The sequence below is a fragment of the Cryptomeria japonica genome, chromosome 3 (assembly GCF_030272615.1).
Source record: "Cryptomeria japonica chromosome 3, Sugi_1.0, whole genome shotgun sequence".
NCBI lineage: Eukaryota > Viridiplantae > Streptophyta > Pinopsida > Cupressales > Cupressaceae > Cryptomeria > Cryptomeria japonica.
In genome coordinates, this window is record NC_081407.1 from 413,168,275 (window position 1) to 413,194,180 (window position 25,906).

At 34.4% G+C, this 25,906-nt stretch overlaps 1 protein-coding gene across 4 annotated transcripts in view; it reads left to right on the forward strand.

The window, feature by feature from the left end:
• The window catches only part of LOC131069511 (uncharacterized), a 28,601-nt gene extending 4,462 nt beyond the window's left edge, over window positions 1–24,139 (forward strand). The window contains exons 2-13 of one of the 4 annotated variants that reach the window (XM_058004980.2): window positions 4,834–4,999; window positions 13,504–13,584; window positions 13,944–14,026; window positions 14,135–14,250; window positions 17,663–17,749; window positions 17,839–17,951; window positions 18,061–18,346; window positions 18,418–18,498; window positions 18,632–18,682; window positions 18,846–18,923; window positions 23,582–23,683; window positions 23,897–24,139. In XM_058004980.2, coding sequence (XP_057860963.2) covers window positions 4,834–4,999; window positions 13,504–13,584; window positions 13,944–14,026; window positions 14,135–14,250; window positions 17,663–17,749; window positions 17,839–17,951; window positions 18,061–18,346; window positions 18,418–18,498; window positions 18,632–18,682; window positions 18,846–18,923; window positions 23,582–23,680 — 1,241 coding nt within the window. In that variant the 3' untranslated portion in view covers window positions 23,681–23,683; window positions 23,897–24,139. Of the gene's footprint in view, window positions 1–4,833; window positions 5,000–13,503; window positions 13,585–13,943; window positions 14,027–14,134; window positions 14,251–17,662; window positions 17,750–17,838; window positions 17,952–18,060; window positions 18,347–18,417; window positions 18,499–18,631; window positions 18,683–18,845; window positions 18,924–23,581; window positions 23,689–23,896 lie in introns of all 4 variants that reach the window. The other 3 variants (XM_058004978.2, XM_058004982.2, XM_058004981.2) reach the window with 3 other exon arrangements.
• Window positions 24,140–25,906: the final 1,767 nt, after the last annotated feature.

Genomic DNA, 25,906 nt, shown 5'->3' on the forward strand with positions numbered 1-25,906 from the left:
AACCACGGTGGGATTTGAACCCACAATATTATTCTACTATGGGCAGTAGCAAAACAATATTACAATATGTGGAATGCACAGTCATTCAGGCACATTGCCTAGAGCTCACTATTCAAATACAATAAGGGCTAGCAGTGAGAGGAAGTCATAAAAATCCTCCAAGCCTCAAGTGATAGTTGTCCTTTGGGGGAAATATTGAAGTCTTGAAGAGTGTTTGTGCCCAAGGTGCTGACTCCGCAGAAAATTCTACTTTACCTTCTGCAATTGGAAATTGCTATAGCTGGAATACAATGAAGTTCACTCAAGGGTGGTCAAAGATTTGAAGCTTGCCCCTATAGAGGAGGTCGTTGACAAGCCAGCCACCTAGAAGTCTCAGGGGTTGTTCCACTATGAGATTCCTCTAATTCCTAGGTTTACTCCTTCGAAGGATAAAGTAGTAAATCTTGTTATAGTTGATAATTTATGCTCCACTTCACTAGGTTCTGTTTTAGCTGTGTAAATGATCAGCTGAAGAAGGTGTAAATTATCAGCACATGGTATAAGATTAATTGGAGATTAACCATAAAGAGGATCAAGACTGAGAGGAGGTTTAAATGTTATTCCTTGCTGCCATCTTGTTAGTCACCCAATAGCAAACCTTAAGAGTCAGAGCAAGGCCAAGGGCAGGTCTTTTGTTAATGCTACATTAGAGTCTTGTGGTCCTAAAGATTGATTTGCTTTATAAGTTCAAATATTGCTGGTCAATGAAAACTTTGATGGATTGCAAAGGTACGGTGACCATATCGAATTTGCAGCTTGATACATATGATCTCAGCTCTCATTTTTATGCTGTAGGTTGGCATGAGTAGGAGAAATTTAACTTGCCAATACTTGACAATTTGATCATTTTGTCAAAGTTTCCTGGAAATTCTATCCTTATAAAAGGAAGATTTGCTTTAATTTCCATAAATACAATATTTTTTTATCAATATACTATTTTACGATATCAAGGAAATTATTCTATAAATACAATATTTTTTTTTTGAATTTACTATTTTTACAATATCAAGAAAATTATTCTTTTTTCTAATTTTGAGTATAGATACCAAGAATCTTTATTAGTTTATGATTATGTTCCACAGGGTCTTGGACATAGGGTAGGAGACCAAGGGCCTAGATTCGGGGACAGCATGGGGATGGTGGTGGGTGGGGGTCTGGGTATGCCATTTTCACAATTTTATCACTATGTTTTCTGCAACACCAAGTTCTCACTATTTCTAACCATATCTTCATCATCCAGAAAACCAACATTGAGGCTGAAGAATCTAAGTAGTCCACAAATGATGAGGTCTACAAAGCTTTTATTAGTGTCCATGAAGACTTGCACTTGTTCTTCCTCTTGATGTTGTTTTCACTCTTCCTAATGCTCACTCCCAACTGATGAAGACTTAGTTAATGCTCTCACTCTTATTTTTGCTCTTACTTTTCCTATCCTAATGAGCTCACTCTTGCAATTTGCGGCCTTGCACAATTTTCTTGAAACTTGATATTGATTGGAGTGAAGCTAGGATCTTACTTTATTGCTTTTTTTGAGTGCTTAGGGTGTTGGTGGGGTCCGCAAACCATGAGTGTTAGGTGTAGTGGTCCAAAGGTTTTAAATAAATGACTAGCTGTTTTAAAAAAAATCCCTTTTTCAGCTATTTGATGGCTGGGAGTTTCTATTGCACTTGAGGGACATTGATAAGTCTCTTGAGGGTACTCAGATGTACCGATGTTTCCTTGAAGTATACAAATCAGGGGGCAACCCAAAAATGCCCTCTTTTAAGGGAGATGTCTTGGGGATATCCCTTGCCTACAGGTGGTGGTGGCATCACAGGGGGGGATGTTTCCTTGGTGTTCTCGTGTCTTGGAGATGCTCGCTCCCAGAAACAACAAGAATTTGGGGGTACACATTCCTGTGAAACAGTGGTAAACGATTGAGGACCACATACCCATTCCTGTATGTACAACTTTGGTTTTACATTTATATATAATATAGTTGTACTGGGTACCATAATTTTAATGGTGTTCCTTTCCTTGTAATGGTACCTCTACATCTCAGGGAACTATGGTTTTGAGATTAGCGCCAAACATATAAAACTTAAAATTTAATATTGGAATTTGTTTTTGCTGTGACTTGTAAACTTACCTAAAGTGGATCTTTTCTTTTCGTGGGAATTTTTTTAATTAATCTTGATGAATGTAGGTGTACTAGGTAGAAACAATTTGATCTTTACAAGTAAGGTGTTCAAACAACTTTCTAAGGAGAAGCCATGTTTCTTTGGTCAACACAGTTCCATGAAAGGCTTTCATGTCAAGGTAAAGATGTAAAAAAACACAGATGAGAAAAATGAAAAGAAGAATCATTGGTTCAGGGGTTTGCAGATATATTCTGATGTCCACCCCATAGGCTGCTATCTTATAATAATCAAAAGTACACTATTCAGTTGAAATCTAGATTCCAACTTGTCACTTCTTCTTATGACAACTTGCAAGTACCCCAAGCCATTAAAGTATGAAATTGGAAAATCAGAGCTTCTAATGTGGTTGTCATAGTATAAGCAAAGATTCCATTGACATGACAGAAGAAGTGTCATGTATATTTATGTGTCAATTACCAGGAACTAGAGTTGCATGGAAACAAACAGTCGTTTGACAATTATGAAAATAGATGTATATTGAATATTTAATTATCTATACATTGAAAGACATATAACTTAGCAATAAACTATTTATTTATACATGTTTTATTTTTTTATGCTAATTTATATGTCCCTAAAGTGCACAGACACACACGGACATATGAACAATTTATTTTTAATGTTTTTTTTTTGTTGAATTTTTGAAGTTTTTTTATAACCTTAAACTAGAGATGGCACCCGACAGTGTGGTATTGTATATAGATAGATTAAATGCAACCCAAATATGGACTTATATATGGATACATCCTGATACAGTGGTACCTTTGTTCTTTTGTGGAGTATCATATCTATATCCAATATTTGATAAATGGATACAGATATGTGTATCTGGGTAGAGGGGAGGAGAAATATCCAGCAACTCCACTGGGAGCTAAAAATATCTATAGCCATATTATGAAGGATCATTTCTATCCCTTAAGAATAGAGAAGTAGAACCTATTGCATTGCACTTTTTTTGCAATCAAGTCTTAGTGTGAGTCCGCCAAGAGTGAGTTTTTGTATGTTGGACAGATTATTAGGAAGGATGAAATTAGAGCTGATCCCAGCTGAGATTCGATCTGTTAATGATTGGCCATCATAAGCATGCTGATTTTATTCCCATAGATACTGGGATGGCCTTGTAAATTTGTGCCTTGTTCATGCAACATATTGAACTTCTTAAGAATGGTTTTAGTAATTGGGATCTGATGTTTATCAGTAGCTTTGGAAGGAACTGTATAAAATGGTTAACATCAACATAACCTCAAGGCCCTGTTATCACCTGCAAAACGATGGGCAAACATATGCTTTAGGCGCTTAGTTTTTCCAGGTATAACAGGAGAATCTTCTCACAAACATTTCACTGTTGATGTTTAAACTACAAATTAGAATTCTCGTCAAGAGTGATCAATTAGTTTTGTATACCTCCAAAACTTTCATCAAAATGTACCAGGACAAGAAGTTATGGATGTGACAGATATCCGTAGATTACCTTGGGTTTGAAGGAATGATTCATCCTTGCTGATTATGTATTGATGGATATAAGTTTAAGGTTTTACAGGATTTTGTGATAAGATATTATCCCCATGCTGACACTTGAGTGGGAAATAGATGTTCGTCCACTTTCACTTGCAGGGACAGTTTTCTGGCCAACTCTCTGATTTGTGCTCTTGAAAATGGATAAGATCATTATGCACCAGGCAACCCTCAAGTCCTCTTGTGTGTATGCTTAAACCTGGAATTTCTCTCTTTTTTTGGGTCTATTATCAATTATTTTTGCATATGCTCCAAAATTCTCATCAAAATGTACCAGGACAAGAAGTTATGGGTGTGACAAATGCCATAGATTATCTTGGGTTTGAAGAAAGATTAATCCTTTCTGATTATGTATCGATGGACATAAGTTTAAGGTTTTACAGGATGCTACAATAAGATATTATCCCCAGCCTGACACTTGAGTGTGAAATAGATGTTCTTCTTCTTTCACTTGCAGGGACAGTTTTCCGGCCAACTCTCTGATTTGAGCCTTTGAAAAGGGATAAGAACATTAGGCACTGGAAATTCCATATGAAATTATTATGTTATTTTGTTGAGGTTTCACAATAAGTGAACAATGGAGAATTCAGTCAATTTTTTCGTCATTAATTGACTTTCAACTTCTGCACTTATGAGGTGAATGAAGCATAAGCTAAGAGTGACCAGTGTTATGCATATATTGCACAATATCATTAATTGTTTTTGTAAACTGATGGTTGTTCTTGTGCTATTTGTTTTTTGCTGGTAATGGGTATTCTTGGGCAAAATTTTGCTTCCTGATTTGCTATAGTTTGTAGGTAGTGTTGGGCTTTCTTGAACTAAATCTATCTACATGCTTTAATTTTGTTGAATTGAATGGATTTGTTTTCAATAGTTTGACTCATTAATTTTGTTGATGTAATTTATTATTTTGTTTTTATAATGAGTAGGCTCTATAGCTTTCTTGAAATATCAATTTAGAATCTTGATAAAACATGAAATATGGGTCAATGAGTTTTGACTCAGCAACTATGCTGTAAAATCCTGATAAGTCATTATAATTAGAATCTTGTAAATATTCTTTGGCATAAAAATTGACAGACTGCTTTGAACTAAACAGGCAGGAATCAGCGTAGAAGTACAAAGCTCTTTGACACTGATGACGACTCTCTTAGTAGTACCTCCACTGGAGGACTGTCTGATCTGACAATAGCACAAGAAGTTGAGGTGGATGGAAGTGAAGATTTGGTGCTAGATAATCACTTAGATGCACTGTATGAAAAGAGGTATATGCCTGCTTACTATATTTTCATGCCCGAGTTTGAGTCAATTCTTGTATATTCATATATATCATATACATATATGCATGTACACATAAAACACACACACATATATGTTTAGAGGATATATAATGTTTTGTGATGGTGTACCGAAATTCAATAAGACATTTTTCAAGCAATGGAATGTTGCAATGCTTTTTACTTAGCAACTATCTTTTTACTAGAGATTTTCTCAGAATGTATACTTGAATGGCTACTGAATAATAGCTTTACATTGCTTTCTTGTACTAATACATTGTCAAGGGATGGAATTTAGAGTTCCGGTCTTGTTTTAATTGTTCTTAAGGACTCATTTCTTCTGTTAAAACTGTTCAAGGCTATTAATATCATTTGAGCAGTACTTTGTTAAGATTTAAGATGCTCTTCAGTGCTTCCTTTTTTCTTTTCTTCTTTATGAAAGTGCAGAAAGTTGTCAGTTCTAGTAATAGAACTGTAGAGTTATTTAGAAGAGAGGTCAAGATATTAAAGTTAAGTTGAAATTTCAGATTCATCCTAGGTTGCCGGTTCGGGTTCGGGCACTGGTTCGGGTTCGAAGAACTGGTACACGCCAGTACGGCACAATTTTGAAAAGGGGTTTGGGTTTGTTATTACAAAAACATGTAATATATATATATATATATATATATATATATATGTGCAGCCTATAAGCATAAATTAAGATTAGCATGTGACATAGCATCATATAAACAACGAAACCAACATAAACTTGTAATCATAGCATCATGATCATACCATAACAGCATCATATACATCAAGTTTAATATCAAAATGATAAAATATTCAAGTATCATTGTTTCAACTTTCAACAATTTAAAGTCTGATCATCAAATGGATTCTCTAATTCATCATCCTCATTCTCCTCCTCCTCATCATTGACATTGACATTAGATGAATCAATGCCACTTACACTTGCACTTGCACTTTAAGTTTGCTCGCTATCCGAGTCATCAAATGCAACAAGCTGAGAAGTGAAAGCATCCAAATCAGTATGCTCTGGCTCTATATCCCAGATTTTCGTTTCCCCTTGCTTGTAGTCATTTTGCTTGTGTGAAATGAGCCGAGTCAATGTTTTAAAACTCACTTTTAGGGTTATATTCTAATTTTTTTATGTGATGGAATTCAAAAAAAATTAAATTGTGCAAAATAAAAAAATCATTTTTGGGCTGTCAGACCACTGGGTTTGACCTGGGTCCTCTTGGGTTTGACCTGGTCCGAACCAGGCCTGTGAATCACGGACCCTGTCCGGACCAGAACCCTGAACCAGGACCGGACCGGACCAGTACCCAGGGGTCTAGGGTGCCGAACCCGGTAACCTAGGATCCATCAGCTGAATGGGTTAGCAATGATCATCTTCCCTTTTTTGGGATAAAATTAAAAGCAACATACCGTAGGAAGATATGTTTCTATTCCATGATTAATTGTATAAAACTCCTGGTTGAGTTTGTTAATGTAATTGTGTTTAACTGCTAGACGGAGCCTTGCTGCTAGATTAATGCTGGGAATGTTTTAAGAGAACATCAATTGTAATGAATTTCCTACCTACAGGGAGTGCTTGAAATGTTAACAGAGCTGGGGTCTTGTTGGCTCAGTTTGCTGTGTTCTTTATGTTTACTAATATAGAGAAAATATTCTGACCAAATAATCTTGTTCTTTTCTTTTGGCATGGTCTAAAATATTTCTGAGCAAACAAGTATCATCTGAAATATAATAATATTAATCAATTATTGATTCTTCTCATATTCTGAGACCTGAGTTTTGCATTTCTAGTAGTTTTATTAGATTCAAAATATTTTTTTCGGTACTTTAAAAGATGCCTTTTAGTCTACTTGCAGTTCCTTCTTATGAAAGACTGTAAGAATGTTGCTCGACTTCTTCCTTCTTTCTAAATCTGATGTCAATACCTTAGTACACCAGTTTATTGATAGTTCATTTGACATCTGTTATTTATTTTCAATCGGCTGTTACAAATGCACTCTTTGCCTCCCTCTTTGCTGTACTGTGAAATGTACTATTGCTCTGTGTGCTTTATCATTTACTTTTATTTTCTTCGACTCCAGTTCAACCTGCAAGGACCATTGAATCTGCATGTGAGTAACACACTAAGATACTCACATCAAGAGATGCGTAATATACTTAAAAGGATTTTTCTAGGCGTATGAAACTTATATTTAAAACGGATTGTTTTTTGGAACATATCTTTAGTTTGGGGTCATTTACCTGAAGTGAGGGTTTATTCTTTGGAATTTCATTTTTGTTGAGCGTGGATACTTTCCAAACCTAAAAAAAGTTTACCTTGTGGAGGATTATGATTTATCTTATTTCAATGCTCTATTTCATGATTTCTCCTGTTCATTTTGAATTGTGCATTGCCCCCTTTGGTTTGTTCATCTTTCTGGGTTGATCCTCTTGGACCACTACTGTTGTTTTTTTGGTCACTCTGTGTCAAGAGAATCTGCTCATAAGTCGGAATAGAAGCAGGGTTGCCTGGAATCCTTTCTTTTGCAATTGCCTTCTGTTTTGTTTTGATTTTGTTCTATATTTTGTGGTTTTGTTTTCAAATCTTAATCTGCATTTCTGATTTGTTTGGATTTTTTTGTTAGAACCATGTATAAAACTTGAGTAAGTCTAATTCTATTTGATTTGATTTGGCTTCACTGTATTGTTTGTGTGCCACCTTTCTAATGCGTTTGGATACTTATTGTCTATGGGTTTGTTTTGTTTTACAAGGACTTATGGTTTGCTTTCTTTTATTGAGATTTCAATCTATCCAGGTTTCAACTTAATAATTTTCCTGCATCTGGACTCATTGTTGCAGTGACTTTATGTTCTGATGCAGCCTTTTCTTGTGATAACCTTTCATGGAAGGGATGAATTTTATTTTATTTTCAATTTTTTCATTATGTCCAGTTCCTTTTGTGGCACTTTCCCCTTTTTTGGATTTCAAATCATTGTAGGTTCTAGTCATAAGGTTTCTAGCTTCTGGGTCCTTCAATGTGGATGCTTAATCATTTTTCTAGTTTTTAAGTTTTCATAACCGTATGCACTTGACAGAACTTATTAAACCAAGTTAACTTTATATCACATCTATATTCATAAATATATTCATTTATTTCCCAGAGATACCTCCTGATAGGTGTGCAGTCATGAGAATCTGGCTTAAAATCTGTTTATTTTTTGTCTTGCAGAGTTAAACTTCTCGCAGCTATCATATAAGGAAGTTAACTCCGTGCATCCGATAGCCTGATGGATACGATATTCCTTTCTTGTCTGGTTTTATTTTCTACTTGCTTATAGTGTGCTTAAAGTGATTTTGACCCTGACTTTGTGACCATGGTTTATCACGGTGCTTGATTTTAGCTAGAGTTTGTGGGTTTGATTTATTCCATGTTCATGATGAAACTATATTAAGACCGATATTAAGACCGTATGAGAGTTTATGCCCTCTTCACATTGGAATTCCTTCTCACATTTGTTTACTCACTTTTTTCAAATTTTACTCTCGATAACTTTATGGACCTAGGGAAATTCAAATTATTAAACGTTTTAACTTCAGTGTAACCCTGTTCCAAGTTAGTTTATTCCTCTTTAGTCTAATGCATAACCAGACTCTAAGCTGTCTAATTGTGGTTTATCATGTGTTTAAGTTTCTAATGCATAACCCTCTCATTATGGAGGGGAGAATGAAACACATGATAAGGAATGCAAGCAGCACTGAGTTCCATCAGGTACGGCAACCACGGGTGGGGCCAGGAGGCCAAATGGAAAGGGATAGGCTCGAGGCACCTTATGTGATCTCACAAGGTACTCCATAAAACACATTAGGCCTTTAATCAAGACAGATTCAAGCATCTGCAGCGATCATTACAAAAGAACAAATACAGATCAGGGAAAGATCATCATTGAGCAGCAAGTGCTAACTTGTATCACACCTGTAACAGATCAGATCTAGATTCATTATATCAAACAGATATTAGCATTACTATTCATCTTTATGGGCAAATTCTAGGGCAATCCCATAAGGGGACATTACAGGGCTGGAGAGATATAAAAGGGAATTGAATGTAAAAGGAAGAGGAACTTGGAAAATGACCAAGCTCTCTCGGCATCTTTACACTGGCTTTTGTTATTTGAGAAGTTTGGTAGAGTTTTTTTCAGTATGAGTTTCATAATGCAAACTGATTTGGCTTTTGCATTCTAATGTAAAATTGATTGTATGCCTTATGCTGATAGGTGTAAGTAACTACAATGGCAGCAAAGGGGGTTGTAATGGAGTGAGGGGATAACAAAATCCAATCAACATAAATTTGACTGTCATTTATTTGTTAAGCATTTATTACACCCAATTGTATATACATTTAAATAGAAACCTAATGAGCTAAACATAGATTTTTCAAATACATTTATCTAAAAGATTCTGAGAGAGATCTATCTAGCCTTTACCACCAATTGAATATAGGTTCCTTGAGACTGATATCTCTTGACGTCTTTTAGGTAGAGATTCATTTAAGATATCTATGCTAATAATAATCTTTTTTAAAATCAAATAATGTCATTTGTATGCAGTTTTGTGATCTATGACATTGAAGATATCTTTCAGAATTGAACTTCTTAAAATTCTGCACCATTTCCTTGAGGATTGTGCTAATTATGGTCATCATATAGCTGGTTCAAAGGTTTGAGAAGCTCAGTGACAAAGTGTAGGAAAATTTGTAACAAATACATTATTACTTCCCTACCTCCTTTCCTCTCTGCTGTATCTTATCGTTTGCCTTTTCTTTGATATTAGAACATGTTGGGATTAGTTCGACTTTTTTTTCCTTTTCCATATAATTTTGAGCAAATTGGAAGCTGTTCCAAAATTCATACCACTGAAATATATTTTTAAAATTTACCATTTTTATTTGTTGGTTTTTTGTGTAACTAGGATAGGAAAATAAATAGGATTCGGATTGCCTTAAGGCATCATCCGAATCCTTATAGGGCAGAGCCCTATCTATTTCATATATATGTAATGTGTAAAACCATTAAGGGCTGGACCTAACATGTAAAGGGGCGCATCTCTAGGTCCAACGTGTGGACCTATCTCCAGCACACACATTTTGTGGCATATAGTCTTATGTATTGATCATTTATGATGGGCTGGGCCCAAATGATTGTATTATTAAAAGGACGCATCCCTTCTCCAAACGTGTGGTCCTATATCTTATTTTAGCACATCTCTATGTAGCGTGGGCTCTTGTAACGTGGAAACTATATTGTTTAGGTCCCATGCTTATGGTGGCGTGTGGAACTAATATTATAGTGTTGACCCCAAGGATGGATTGGGCTGACCCAAGATAGGGCTCACCTCTTGTATATATGCACAAGCATATCACTAGTCGAAAATGCAATCAAGCAATCCGAATATTAGACAATCAATGTGAAGAACCTGTGCTCTGCAATAAAAGGTCAATGCGAATTCTGATCAAGGAATCAGCGAATTACTTCTGCCATCAGCATTTGCCATACATGCGATCTTGGACAGTGAATACATTGAAGAGGATAGCGAGTTCCTCTTGAAGGTCTACAAACATCATTAGGTCTGCAATCTTCAGTGAAGAACTACGAAGAGCTGGAAGCTGTATGCTGATGATATTCTTATATAAGAAAGAGATAAGTCTGCTATCTTCTGCTGTTACATTGTGCCCTAGCTGGGTTACGACTGTAACTCTAATTCTGCCCTAGGTTGACAGTTATATCAGATAAGTAATCTGATCTTTATTGCCATTGTATTCTACAATTAATAAAAGGATCTAGATCTGATTTGTTGCTGGGTTTTTCCTCCAAGAGGGAGGTTTTCCCAGGGTATGTGTTGTGTCTTGTCTCTTTTGTATTCTTGCATTCACATTGTTCTCTGCAATCTGATCACTAAAGTTAACATTATTGTTATAATACCATTGCTTTCTCATAAGGAAATATGTTCACATGAAACTCTGAGCTAAAATGACAAACACCCTTACTGGTATACTGACCCTTGGAGGAATTTATTCCTCTTCAAAGGAACAAACCAATTCAACCTTGGTTCTAAGTTGGCGTGTTCACAAAAAACAGTAACATTATACTAACTTTTGCAGGTTCTCGTTATTGTATTTATCTCTTCCTTCTATCTTTAGGTCCTTCAAATTTTTTTTAGGAACTCAGTTTTTTAGGCATTGATTTTCATAGCCTTTATTTTATTGTTTTGGTCCTTAATCTGTGTGTTAGAATTGTGCCTAGCCCCCCACCCTCCTTTCTATAGCTGGGTTTGGTATTCCTGGAAGGAGTGGGACAACTTTGCCCTGATCTGAATTACTGGGATGAAGGTTTGACAGTGCCCAAAGAGATCAAGGGTTCATTCATTTTATTTAAATACGCTTTTCCTTCCTATATGCCAACTTACAAAAGCTGGTCTTAAAGGGGATAGTTCAAATTCTCTATCCTATATTGTTATTAGTCATTCCATTCTGAAAGCAAGTGCTTCGTGGATCCCGGATATGAGGACTAAAAAGCACTATACTTCATGTATCCCTATTTTGGTTGATTATAGATGCTTTAATACAGCCCACTACAGTCAGTAAGTTCACTTTTCTTCTTTGTAGCTCATAGCTAAACTTTCCTGTGTATGACATAATCGCTGACAGAAGAAACTAAATCATTTTCAGTGCAACTTTTTCTGGCCTTATTTGTAGAGAGAGGGTAAGGATTTCTTTGTAGTCCTTCCAAGCCTTCTAATTGGAAGCTTGGATCATTATCAATGCCTTTATGACCTCAGGCTTGGATGAATTGGTGAAGGCCAAAAGGCAAAGAAGTACAAGTTTGAAATTTCAAAAATATGTAAGGCAAAAGTATAGTGATGGTGTTAAAATTAACTTTATCTTATTTCCATGAATTTCATTGTTGCCCTCAACATGACCAAAGTCCTTTTGGATGGGTGCTGGTAACCTGACATGGCAATTTTTATACCTCGCACCAAGACAGTTGATAGCCAATAAGCTATCCATTTTTTTTCCGAACGTTTTTGGATCAATTTGGGCTGCCACTTCTGGTGATCGTTGTGGAGGTTTCTTGCTTGTCAATTGTGCTTCTCCACTTCAAATTGCGTTCACATACTGATGACTAAACCAAAGCTGTTAATCACTCCTTAGTCCTTGCTTTGACCTTCATCATTAGCAAAATAAAGTATGGTACCTTTTTGACCATTGGCATTCTCATGTCTATGGGGATTCTTATATTTCAAATTAATCATCTATAATTTATATGTATTATCTATCATTATCATTCAAAATTGATATAGTCAAATATATGCCTTACACTATTCTTCAAGCTATCAGATGAATGCATTTTACTTCAATATACCAGCTTAGCTCAGCATTCATGATCTGTGAATATGAGGTCAATCTTTTCGAGCCATCTTATTGGGATGATTTATCATCTTGACCTCACTGTTCTAGCTATTTGTTGAGGATATATGCTAGATGTTTCACCTTAATTAGCAAAGCACTACATTATTGGTTTGGCTGCAAAAGCACTTTGGTGACATGGGTATAGTGGTTGTTCAATTCAGTCTTTGCAAAGAAGTTTCATTGTATAATGTAGAAGTTTGGGACAACTTCTAAACTGGGAGGAAATGATGAGACTCACTCCTCATAGTGTTCTCTAATTATTGTAAGAACTTGCATGTGCTCTTTGATCTGTCTGCATGTAAGCTAGATCAAGGTGATTTGCATTCCATGGTCTTTGGCAGTGTCTGTTTTCTTGGAGTTAAGTAACAACAAATGTCGTCCAAGCAATTCTTTGCAGCTATGCTAATGAAGAGTGTACAACACCTATTTTAGTAGTCATCTGCTTGATTCCTTTGCTGTTAATCTGTATTCTCACTTTTGTTGTGTTTTTATGAGGGGACTTATCAACCCTTTTATGACAGTTCTAGCTCTGTGACCATTAGGCTTTCATATTCACTTGAATATTCCATTAGAGTGCATCTTTTTTATTATGCTTATATGTGACTGAACACTTTTTAGTGATGTGTCATTTTAACATCAGATTGGTCTTATGTGGAATGAGTGTCTGAGTGCAATGACAGTGCACGTGCTAAATGTAAACTGAGTATTAAAGTCAAATGCAATGACGTTGAAAATATAATGTTAGTTTCAATCTTTTCCTTTGTAATTGGTGGGGTTCAATCAAAATTTAAGTTGCTCATCTTGGATTGAGGGGAACAAAAATACGATATGTAGTCTTTTTCTCCAACTAATGTTATATTCCTGATTATTCATTGCAGCTTTGAAGCACATTTTATTCCTGATTATTCATTGCAACTTTAAAGCACATTTTAACTTGAATAGTTTTAGTGTATCTGAATTAGGCATTGAAAACTTTCACACCTGAAATTTATAATTAACTTATTGACAGATTTTATTGGTGTCTTTCAGGGCGTCAACTAGAGAAAATGGCCTGAAAGGGTTTATCAGTGCTTTTACAAATGATGTGCAGTATGAATTTGCAGAAAGCAAGTAAGAATATCAATCCTTGTCAAATATGACACACATTTGAATTCTTGTATATAAATTAATTTGGCTCATATTCTTACTTTCACGTTTTATGCCCAATGATATATTTATGAACATTAGCAAAATTGTGATTGGCTATGAATTTGAAGGGTTTGAAACAGTCAGAATTGGACAAAATAGACAAAAAGTGTCAAATTAAGCAAATACTTAAAATTTCAGTACGATAGCAAAAAATGAAGTTGTGATTTTTTGAAAACATTGGAAGCTTTCACAACACATTTCAAAAACACTACAAATTTTAAAATGACAAACAACTGTGATATCAATCAGAGACTTGACTAAATCATAAAGCTTTTTTGCAGGAGTGAAACATTGCTCGATCAGTTAATGAAATCGATGAAACGGGGGTCTTCTACTGAGGTGGCTCTTGCTGCACATGCTGCAGGTGATTTTTTTGAGCTTGTTAAGAAATTGTTCTACATATTAGCTCTATTGCTATTCAACAAGATTTTCTAATTCAGGAGACTCAGAAGAATTTTCTAAATTATTGCAGGTTTGCTAGCAATAACAATTGGGGCTGGTGATATAGCCCATAAAGTGATGGAAGATTCTATTCCCAATTTTTCTCGTGCATGTAAAATTGGATCGGATGCTGAAAATTATTCAATGGTATGAAATTCTAGTTTGCTGCCACAACGTAGATTTTTGGTTTAGTTTTTGCAAATGTATTGAAAGTTTGAAACCCTAATGTGGAGAGCACTATTGACATGTATGTGCAGCTAATCTGCAATTATTTCCAGAGCTTTTTCTTCTTAAATTTGCATATGTATCCTTGATCTAAATATGCTTCTAGATGATTACATTTATTCTTCACTTTTCTTTTATAATCTGTTTTGTGCTTGAAAGATAAGATTTCCTTCACACACTTTCAAAGTCTAATTTTTCCTTCTTCACTCACACACCTTTATCACAACTTCTCAACATGACTTTATATCTTTCCAACAAGAAGTATTAGAGACACCTCTTTTCATACACACAACTCTTAAAAACAAATCCCACCTCTTCATGAATTGTTTCCTTAACCAAATACACTTCTTAACAAGTCATATTATATGTTCGTTTATATTAATCACTATTTTATGTGAAAGGACAGATCACATATCTTGCTGTTTATTTATAATTCTGTCTAACATAAATTCCTTGTAAACAAAGCACTACCTCTCAGTAAACAAAGACCCATTCTTTACTATAACAAGCTGCAAGTATCAATTTTTAATTGCAATTTAAAAATCGCTGCATCCTGGGTCTTTAATTACTGCCTTTTGTTTTCTAAACAAATCGGTTCCTTTTGCCTTGCTTTGCTTTGTACCTATCACGTTTTTCTGAGTATTATTAATCACTGTCCAAACAAATTAACCTTTAATATAACATTGCTGCATTGTCTTCTGCTTAAGAATTGATCTTTTTCATTGGTGCACTTATTAATGTACGTTGACATTATAAATTTCTGCCTTGCGTTTTTATTTAATTGCTTTCTGATGAGGTGTAAGCAATATTGTTGTTTATTCATATATTAATTTCTGCTCATGAACTCTTCAAGCATTAATCCATTTCTCGACTCTGTAAGCAATATTGTTGTTTATTCATATATTAATTTCTGCTCATGAACTCTTCAAGCATTAATCCATTTCTCGAGACTCTGTAAGCAATATTGTTGTTTATTCATATATTAATTTCTGCTCATGAACTCTTCAAGCATTAATCCATTTCTTGAGATTCATCACTGCTCATTGTTGCTTTTCTTCTCTTATAATATTCTCACGTTGTTCTTTTATTTGCTGCACATTATAAAATGTAACCTCTTATTAGACTTAATAGTTGCTGCACCTTTAGTAATTTAATTGTTGCCTTTCTAATATTCATTGTTCATCATAAATTCCTTCTTAATCGTATGCCTTCAAACAACTCTATATCATTCAACCATTTCTTGTATCTTATCTGTATACTTGTTCATTACTATCATGATATCCACTTCGAGTAGAGAGCATGTGTGACACCCTTAATATGGATATGTGATCATTATGACATTAAACATTTTCTCATCCTTGACATCAATGACATCAATTCCAACAATCTCTTTATTCTTTGACATTAATGACAGCAAGCTTCGTTTTTGTATCTTTGACATCAATGACTATTTCTGGCACAGATGTTCAAAGAAAAACAAAACTCTTGATGAAGTTTCTAATTCAAACATGTCAAATATGGGCTATTTTAGTGTTGCACTATTATAGCAAAGCACATTGATTCAAAAACTTGGAAGAAATGTGACATTGGATTCAGTGTTACCTTGTTCAATGTGTTCAAGAGCAACTTTTGTAGTCAACTAGAGCGATGGGAACTTTCCTCTTTAGAAAGCAGCTTCAACTGCTTCTAAGAGCATGCAAGCTCTGTCCAGAAGGCTAGAAAACTGAGGTCCCAGAATGTTGCCTTGGTTTGTAAATCTCACATACTGAATTTCTAGTTTCTTACTGGGCTTGCAAATCTCACATACTGAATTTCTGTTTTCTTACTTTGTAAATATTACATATACATTGGATTGAAGAAGCAAAGACTCACAGTAATAACATCGAACCCCCTAATATTCATTTTCAGGTCTGATATATGACTGATTACCACCCATATCTGCATTTCATAATTAAATATAATTATGATTCTTTATTATAGCCAAGTAAAAAAGTGCTTTATAATTTACTTAGATTTGTGATTTTTCATTTTAAGAAATTTAATATATACTTGAATAAACTATCTTGATGGGCATACATAAATCCAAATGGGAGAGGAGTTGAAAGGCTTGATGGGCATACATAAATCCAAATGGGAGAGGAGTTGAAGGGCTTGGCCAATGGTAACAAGAGGGAACTCTCCTGACAAGGTGAAGGGCTTGACCATTACCAACAGGAGATAATTCTCCCAACAAGACAAGACAAGATGGAGGGGTTGACCAATGCCAATGGAAGAGGGCTTGGCCAATGGTAACAAGAGGGAACTCTCCTGACAAGGTGAAGGGCTTGACCATTACCAACAGGAGATAATTCTCCCAACAAGACAAGACAAGATGGAGGGGTTGACCAATGCCAATGGAAGAGGACTCTCGTGGTGGATGACAAGTTGCTATTTAATGACCATTACCAACAGGAGATAATTCTCCCAACAAGACAAGACAAGATGGAGGGGTTGACCAATGCCAATGGAAGAGGACTCTCGTGGTGGATGACAAGTTGCTATTTAATGCTTAATCATAGTGCCACATAGATTTAGATAAAAGATTAAGTGGCTGAAAACTCGATATTTTTTGTTTTCAGAGAAATTTTGGTAACACTATAGTTGATTTGGAAGCTGGCTACCTTAAGGAACCTATGTTGATCCTCAGCTATTTGAATATATTATTATTAACCTCCTTAGTTTCTTATGATACTGTGCCAGTCAATGCAGTCAATTTTAAATGGTTCCTTGTGTAGAATAATACCAACTTTTTATTTAATATGAAAATGTGTAGATTATACATATATTTGAATTTTATACATTTGGAAATCGAAGTTACAGCTCAGGCGAGATTTGAGAGGGAAATTACCAAAGTTGAAAAATGCCTGTCAGGAGTTTATGAGCATGAAAATGTGCACTTATGTTTCCTTGAGTAATGCCACTTTGGGATGTTTCATGTTACACTGGAGTTTTGTCTACAAATTATTTAAGCTGAAAATTGTTCATTTGCTTGATAATTGAAATCTAAGGTTCTCAACATAAGTCTTTTTTATGTTGAATTTTTTCTCAATGCAAATTTTAGTAATAATGAAACCAACAAAAATATATTTGTAAGAGTGCCTGTGAACCCAAATTAGTCAGAATTCACACAACTCTTTAATATATAGTATAATTTTACTTCTTTTTCATGCATCATTTCATTCTGTTTTTTTATGTTTTCCGAATGTTATGTGGGTATTGGCTATATCATAGGGGATCATGCTTGTTTGTTGTAATATGCCTCATGTCTGTATTTGTATATACTGATCCATTCTAGGTCCTGCAATCGCTTGCTGTTGTCACTTTTGTTGGTGGAACTGATTTTGAAGAAACAGAAAAGTCAATGGATCTTCTGTGGCAACAGGTAAATTGGATGAATTTATTAAACTGATGAGATTTTATTAAATATGGAAATGGCAAGGTTTAGGTTTAAAGGCCTTGGTTTGTTTGCAGATCTCAGGGACTAATAAAACACAGCCTGCAGTGAAAGCAGCAGCTATTTCAGCATGGGCCTTTCTTTTAACAACTCTCCCTACCCATCAACTAGATTCTCAGTTCTGCAAAAGGTGAGTACATCTGAGATTACCCGCCTCTGTTTAAGTTTGCATCAAACCATCTATTTTTTAATTATTTTTGAAGACAATTTAAGTATGTCATTATAATTACTGGCTGCAGATGTCTTCCCCTGTTGTCAACATTATTGGAAGATGATAACAGAGCTGTTCGTATAGCTGCAGGCGAAGCAATAGCTCTTATTTTTGAGACAGTTAATTCAGAGGATGAGATTTTGGATAATTCTGATAATCTAGATCCTGGCAGCTTTGATCTAGATAATTTTCTACAAGCGAGGATCCTTGAACAGATGACAACACTTTCTATAGAGGCTAGTGGCAAAGGGTCTTCAAAAAAGGATCTTAATAGCCAACGGAGTTCTTTCCGCGACATTTTAGCATCTATTCAGGTTTGAGTGTTTTTTGGGCCAAACAAGTCCTGTCTATAAGTAGTGCCTAATGTAAGAATTGGATTTTGCAGGGTGGCATGAAACCTGAGGCAACAGTGAAGTTACAAAATGGTGATGTTGTAAATGTATCAACATGGACTCAAATAATACAGGTAGTGCTGCTATAAGTTTCAAAGAAAGACTATAATATTGTATTATACTGATAATAATTCTAATGATTCTGTGAAGTTTGGTGAACTGGTTCTGCTGACATTGGTATCTTTATATGTGTAATTTATTGAACAGACAAATTTTCTCAGACATTTTCTTGGAGGTGGTTTTCAGAAACACATGCAGGTAATTTTGTTAGTCAGTAAGAACATATTCCAGCATCTGTATCATTTTTTGCTAGATAAGGGATTGTAGTGAATTTGTGGCAGTGATGTTCCTTTTTTGAGCCCTAAGATGATCTTATAATCAATCCTCACAGAAAGGCATTATTACTCATTGATTTTTACAGGTGAATTCACTCCTCCATGAAATCTTCAGTTTTACTCCTAGTCAAGAAAAGCAACAAGCACTCTCAGCCAAAGAGAAGGTGAGAAATGTATTTATTTTCACTGTAATGCCAAGTGACTAAAAGGGATGAATACAGTAGAAGCATTTTAAGTACCTCATCAAGAAGTGAAGTAGATCACATGTTAATCCATAGATAAATGGCGAATTGTCATTACAATGTTAAAGATTCTAAAGACTAGAAAATCAAATCCTCCAGTTCTCAAATCCTCCAGTTCTACCATATTAAGTGACATACAAATATCCATACAAAATCAGACTTGTTAATATTACAGTTTATATCCTAGAAATAACAGGATATAGGACTCCCTAACCACAGACAAGAATGTATCCTTGAAAATCAGGTATTTAAATGATATTATAGGAAAATCTGCAGAAAATCTAAAACAAATGTCCCTCAAAGTTTACAGATCCAAGCCCTTACCCCATTTTGGACCCTTTCCTCAAGGTTCTCAGGTCGCCGATCCCCACCCTCTCTTGGGAAACAACCTATTGACTGGATTTGACTGGATTTAGACTGCCGCTCTTGGAAACAAGTCCATCACCTCTCCTTAGTTACTGATAGTAATGGCAGGAATATTTTTAATTAATTCCATTATTATACTGATTTTGCAATCTAATATTGTTATTTGTCTGATCAAACATTATATATATATATATGAATCAAATAATATTACCTATCATATAAATTATTAACACTATCATTATCTAGACACTAATTATTAGTCTATCTAATGGCTGTAAAGTCAGACAGATCTGACATGCCACTGTATATGATATTATATATGACTGTCATACGTATTGCAGTCTATAAATATTACTATTAATATTTTATATTAATATTCATGTATTAATATTACTATTAAATTCTGCATAAAAACATTGTCAGGCTTCATAATAAATCATACGTAATAAGCACATCCCCATGCATACCACCCAAACAAGAATGTTACTGCCTGTAACTTAATGTCAGTTCCGATCTGATTTTATTGGTATTATTTGTTTTATATATTTTTTTTATATCCCGCCTATCCTTTGAGTGCAGATCTGCAATATATATCTCTCCATTGGTATTGGAGAGTCATGTCCTCGTAGCCACGTCCCCTTCTAAAAGTAAAGTCTCTTTTAATTATAACCATTGCCTCTTGCTGACTAACCCATTGTTTGTTATCTTAATGAAATTACCCGTGCCTTTTTACTAAGAACCGGTTGCTGTTTGAGTGTAATAACACATGCAATAATATAGGTATACCTCTTATTCATATCGCTACACTACCCTTGCCTTAACCTTATTGCTGCATAGGAATTGTTGTATATATTTCAAGGTATAGGAATCGCTGTATATACTTATGTATATGCATCGATAGCTGTAATTATTATTGCTTGTAAATTAATACTTATTGTGTCTATTAATAATTAATATTAATTATTATTTATTGCAAATTAATATTTATTGGGTCTATTTAATAATTATTTTGAATATCGGTTAATAATAATTATCTAGCTTGCCGGTTCAGCAAAATTTTGAAAAGGGGTTTGGGTTCGTTAGTACAAAAACAATTAAAACACACACACACACACACATATATATATATATTATATAATATAATATAATATAATATATAATATAATATAATATAATATAATTATATATTATATTATATTATATTATATTGTTTCATACAATAAATAAGAAATATCTTATAAATCATGATTCCTGATAAAAAAATAAGTGTATCGCTCAAATATATTAAGTTTTAGTAGAGCTGCGTTGGAATGATAGTGAAGGATTTCCCATGCTTAAGGCTCAGGCGTCGAACAAAAGGCACAGGCTCCAGATTGAGGAATGACCCAGGCCTAAAAAGTAGGGAAAATAATCTCATCGAGTTTCGTTAAAAAGCCAAAACGGGATCTGAAAATTTCATGCAACCCCGAGCTCTCTCGAAATTTCTGAACTTGCAACCTCACGCACCACTTTGGACTCAGAGACTGTTATTTTTAAATATATTTTAATTAAAAACCCTAAGCACTACTCTGTACGAATATTTGGGCGAAATACGGCGAATATTTTAGGTCTTCTTTTTCAGTCTGCCGAATTTCGAACATCATAGCTGAAATTAGGTGAACCCAATAACCTAGGGCTGCGGCATGTGTTTTGGCAAACAAAGTCACTGAACCGAACTTGAACCGTATACGAACCACGAACCAGAACCGTATTTGGGCAACACGGGGGCCTATATAGCGGAACCTGGTAACTTATATAATTATTGATTGTGATTATAAATGCAAATCAATATTTATTTAATAATTATTGTGAATACTGGTTAATAGTAATATTCATGAACAAACAAATAAATGTAAATATTCAAAAATATAAGGGATATTACTTTATTTCAAAAAATGACATAATTGTTAAAATTGTAAAGACTATTGGTATAATCAAGCTCAAAAACCTTGTGAATAGGAAATATTACTGTTGTTATCGTGATTATTGATTATGATTGTTGCCTCTGATAACAACAAACACTGCTGTCATTATTCATAATTTGTGAACATAATTACTAGACAAAATCATCAAATGATTATGCTATCTTTCAACTTGTCATTATAATTTCACTACAGATGTTAGTACTGTCGTTGACTTGTTCTTATTTCTAGTTATCAATGGATATTGTTGTTATGTAATTTGTAAATGTAGTTGCATTATTGAGGTCGTTGTTTGGGGGTTTGCCTTGTTACATGTGAGCTGTTATAGTGTCATATGAATATCAGTTGAGATGGCTGTCATCCTTATTGTCTTTTGACATAACTATCCTTTTGTGATTAGTAATGTTCTTGTGAACACTGGTCGGTAGCATTCTGTTGTTACTCTGATCTTTATCATTCTTGATTGTACAGTGTTCAGTAGCTTTGTTATTAGTACTGTGATCATTTAATATGGGTGTCATTACTCCTGTCAACAATATAGGAAATATTGTTGAACACGATGATTATTATGAAATAATGAGACATGTTTTTTAAGACAGGATGTTGTTGTCATGAAATGACAGGCACGATTGTTGTAACTACTATAAACTCAAGTGGGAGAGGCTAGGAAGACTGTTATTATCAAAATCATAGTTACCAATTTGTGTATAGAGTCATAGATTAGTCTCTTGGACTGGATAATTAAGGAGAATAGTAGGGTTAACATGTCTTATTTACCTTAGTGGTGTTTTATTGCATGAAGGGTTTGTTATCATTCTAGCAAGAGTTATTTTACTAAGATTGTTAAAATATTTATATCACAATTATCTGTGATCAACAAACTCAATATTAATGAAGAAAATCCATATTTCAAAATTCATGTTGAATACGCGTTCGCTCTGTAGACTTTTAGGGTGGCTTTAAATGTATATAACATCATTTTTCTTTTTATTTTATTTATATGATTTTTTCTGTATTTTTGGGTTACGGACAATATTTTGAGAATTGAAAATGTCTTTATCTTTTGGTATGCTGAAAAATCCCGAGAAAGATATATGCTTCTATGGTCCAAATAACATCGCTGTAATAGCCTGAGACCACAAGCTCACATATGTCAAATTTGGAGTAGAATGGGATACCTGTATAAAGAAATTATACACATCCAAGATTCTAGCAAACCAAATCAATGTTTATGATGATATCATTACGTTTAACATTATAAGCAGAATGAAACTTTTCTTTTGCATTCAACTTTGTGTCAATTCTATGTACAGCCTTGCATCTAGTTTGAGAATCTCTTTCGAGTTTCAAATATAAAATATTTGAATACAGGGGCCAATTTATAAAAAATAATAGTGTATCAGAGGTGGCATTTGAAACGGTACTGCTATAGAAATCTAAATGGGTCTCTGAGTTTTTTAAATATCATCCCCAAAAACTAATACAACATAAGTCTGCATTATTTTTTTTGACTTACAGAATATAATAATATATTTTGTATAACCAATGGATGGCATCTGGAAATCTTTAATAATCCACATTAAGCAGAGAAAATACTCTTCACCAAAATGTAAAATATCCTGCCTAGGCACCATAAGTTTGACCTTTATCTTCCTTAGGTGTTCAAATAACAATCTTTAAATCTACACGTACAGTCCTGAACATTGACAGCTGAAGTTGCAATGCTCTATACCTAAACATAATACATTCGTATCTTGTGCCAGGAGGATGTAATAAAAAGTACAAATGCTTGGTCAAAGTTCAGGTGCAAAAGCAAACCAAAATGGATGAAAAGCACAAGAAAATGAAGCAGTGCATTTTTGTTATGTATGAGTTTTCAAATCTTCAAAAAATCTGTTCTTTATTCTGGAGATTTGTTGTAATACTGACTTCTGTTTGTTGATAGTAGGAAAATTGTGAGATACTGGGAGGATCGTTTTTAGTCAACTCTTTTTAGATTTCAGATAATTTTCAACTGATATTTTTATATAAATTTTGGATTTGTATAAGGAAATTAGTAGTGTCATTTTTAAAATTTTTTTTTCAGTTGAGATAATTTTAGTTAATGCTTCTCACAGGAGGTAAGATTCCATTTTAATTAGTTTTGATTTCTGCTTTCTACAGTTTTTTGGACTGCTCTTTACTTAGCTTTGACTATCAAACATTTTTTAACAAATGTTAGGTCACAAATTGATTTGCTTTTGGTGACTGCAGAGACTATATATGTCACCAAATTCTGCTGCTAGCAAAGCAAGAACTCAGCAACGAAATAAACGGCGCTCAGCAAAGCAAGAACGTGTTAGCTCTGATTAAACAGTTAGGTGGGTCAGTTTTTTACTTAAAGATATGGATGAAGATCTGTGGGCCTCTGATTTTGGATCATATCATCGTTCTATTTTCTCTTCTTTTTTGCTCAATTCCTAGTGTTAAGGATGGATACTTGATTTTGTAGAAAATATCTCTTGGTCCCTTGACTCTTTCTTATCACTTGGAAATATTTAACATCTTTTTTATTTGTTGGTATGATAGGCAGTTGGAAATTACAAAGCATTACGGTTGGCATCAATTATTGAAAAGTATAATTTAAGGTCTCGGTCATTCCTACCGACATTTAATTGTTTGGCCAATTGGGCTTGATACCATTTTTGTATTTATTATTTGATTAGACTATGCACAAAATGATTCAGTGCTTGTTATTTGGACAATAAGGGAAGAAATCCTATTATTTTTATGTTGCCATGGCAATAACTTTCAATCAATTATTTTCAGTCATATTGTATAAATGGTTTGTATTTTATTTGTTCTTTCTTTCTCAACCACCTGAGCAATACCATAAACCATAAATCAGGGCAATGGCTATTCAGTCTCAGTCTCTGTTTGAAAGTTGAGGTTTAGGCAATTCCTTTCCATTTTAACTAGTCTCTACTGGACAAGGCCAATTGATGCCAATTTGAAATATAGGGTGATTATGAGTAACTATATGACTATATTACACAAATATGATTTAGAGGAAATGTGGACACAGGTATGGGCTGTTGGGCTCTTTTTCAGGTACTGTTAAGAGAAATTTGGATGAAACGTTATTTACTGGTCCATTGAACTCTTTTCATTTTTCATGTAATATTATTATATGTAGCAATTTCTGCTACAAGAGTTTTGGGTTATGTGCTACAGGATCTGTTCAAACAAAAAGATTCGAAGTAAAATTTATTTGAATAAGATACCATTTATTACAATATTTTAGGCATGGCAAGTACATGTTAACTGGAAGACAGTTAAGTTTTTCTTAACCCTTTAAGGCTTGTGGGCATAACTATAAAAACCATCGAGGAACTCAAGACAGTGGAAGCACCTCTAACGTGGAGGTTTGACCTTTTCACTATACACTAAATTATATCGTAGCTATGTTTTGTCATATGCTCTTTCAATTACGATGTTAGTTCTAGGTGGCTCTTTCGTATACAATGTTTGGCCCTTTGCCTTTCACACGAGTAGTGGCTTTCTTTAATTTATCTGATCAATAAATATTGTGTATAAAAATGCACATGTCATCAATGCTTGCAAAGAGGCGTAGCTAATCATCTTGTATGGAGAAGGAAGGTAACTAATTTTTGAATGACAAATATTAGCCTCGAAATTTTTTTGGGCTTAGAACATTTATACCAAGCGACAATTCTTAGCAAGATTTTGTTGGTACCTAAGCAAGATGTGCTTACTTTCGTTTTGAGTGTGTGGATGAGGAGGTATTTATTAAAGACCTCACTTGGGCTTATGTTCTCTTGATTCGAAGAGATCTCTCCTCCAATTTGGCTCTAGTCAAACTAAGGGGTGACCTCCTACCTTTTCACTGTGGGCACCTCCTCTTCCTCCGAATACCATGTCATGCTCTAGTCCAGTAAACTCTTTCATTGGCTTTCTCGTGATGGTCGGGCAATTCATACTGTATATTCTAAATAAAAGGTGTAGTCCAACTTCTTGTATTCATGTAAAACTTTGTAAAACACTTGGTTAAATTGCATCGTTTCCTCGATTGAATTTGATGTTGTAGTTTATCTTATGGATGAGATTGATATTGAGAATGATAAATAGATCCACTGAAGGATGCGTCTACCTTCTAGAAGATTCCTTTTCTGTAGGATACTCATGGATATGAAAGAATTGAGTGTCATCGTTTAAGTAACATTTCGTGATCTTGTGTAGTCCAAATTATTATACCAACATTGATGATCTAGCCCCGAAAATTTCCGCTTCTTCACAAGAGGCTACTAGTGAATCCCTCTAGTTAAGAATTATGATATGAGCGCAAATTAGTGTTCACACAATTAATATGGGGCAAATCTTCTCATCTTGTCTTTTGTAAGAGTTGTAGCAAGACTTGCTTAATGGGGCCCCTTTTTGTATGTACCTCAACTTATATAAATAAACAAGATTGGTTGGACTACTTACATTCTAATGAGTCGTCTTATTTATGTATGGACATAGAAATTGGGTTTTCTTAACTTTATTCCAATCTTCATTGAGCTCAGAATTCATGCTACC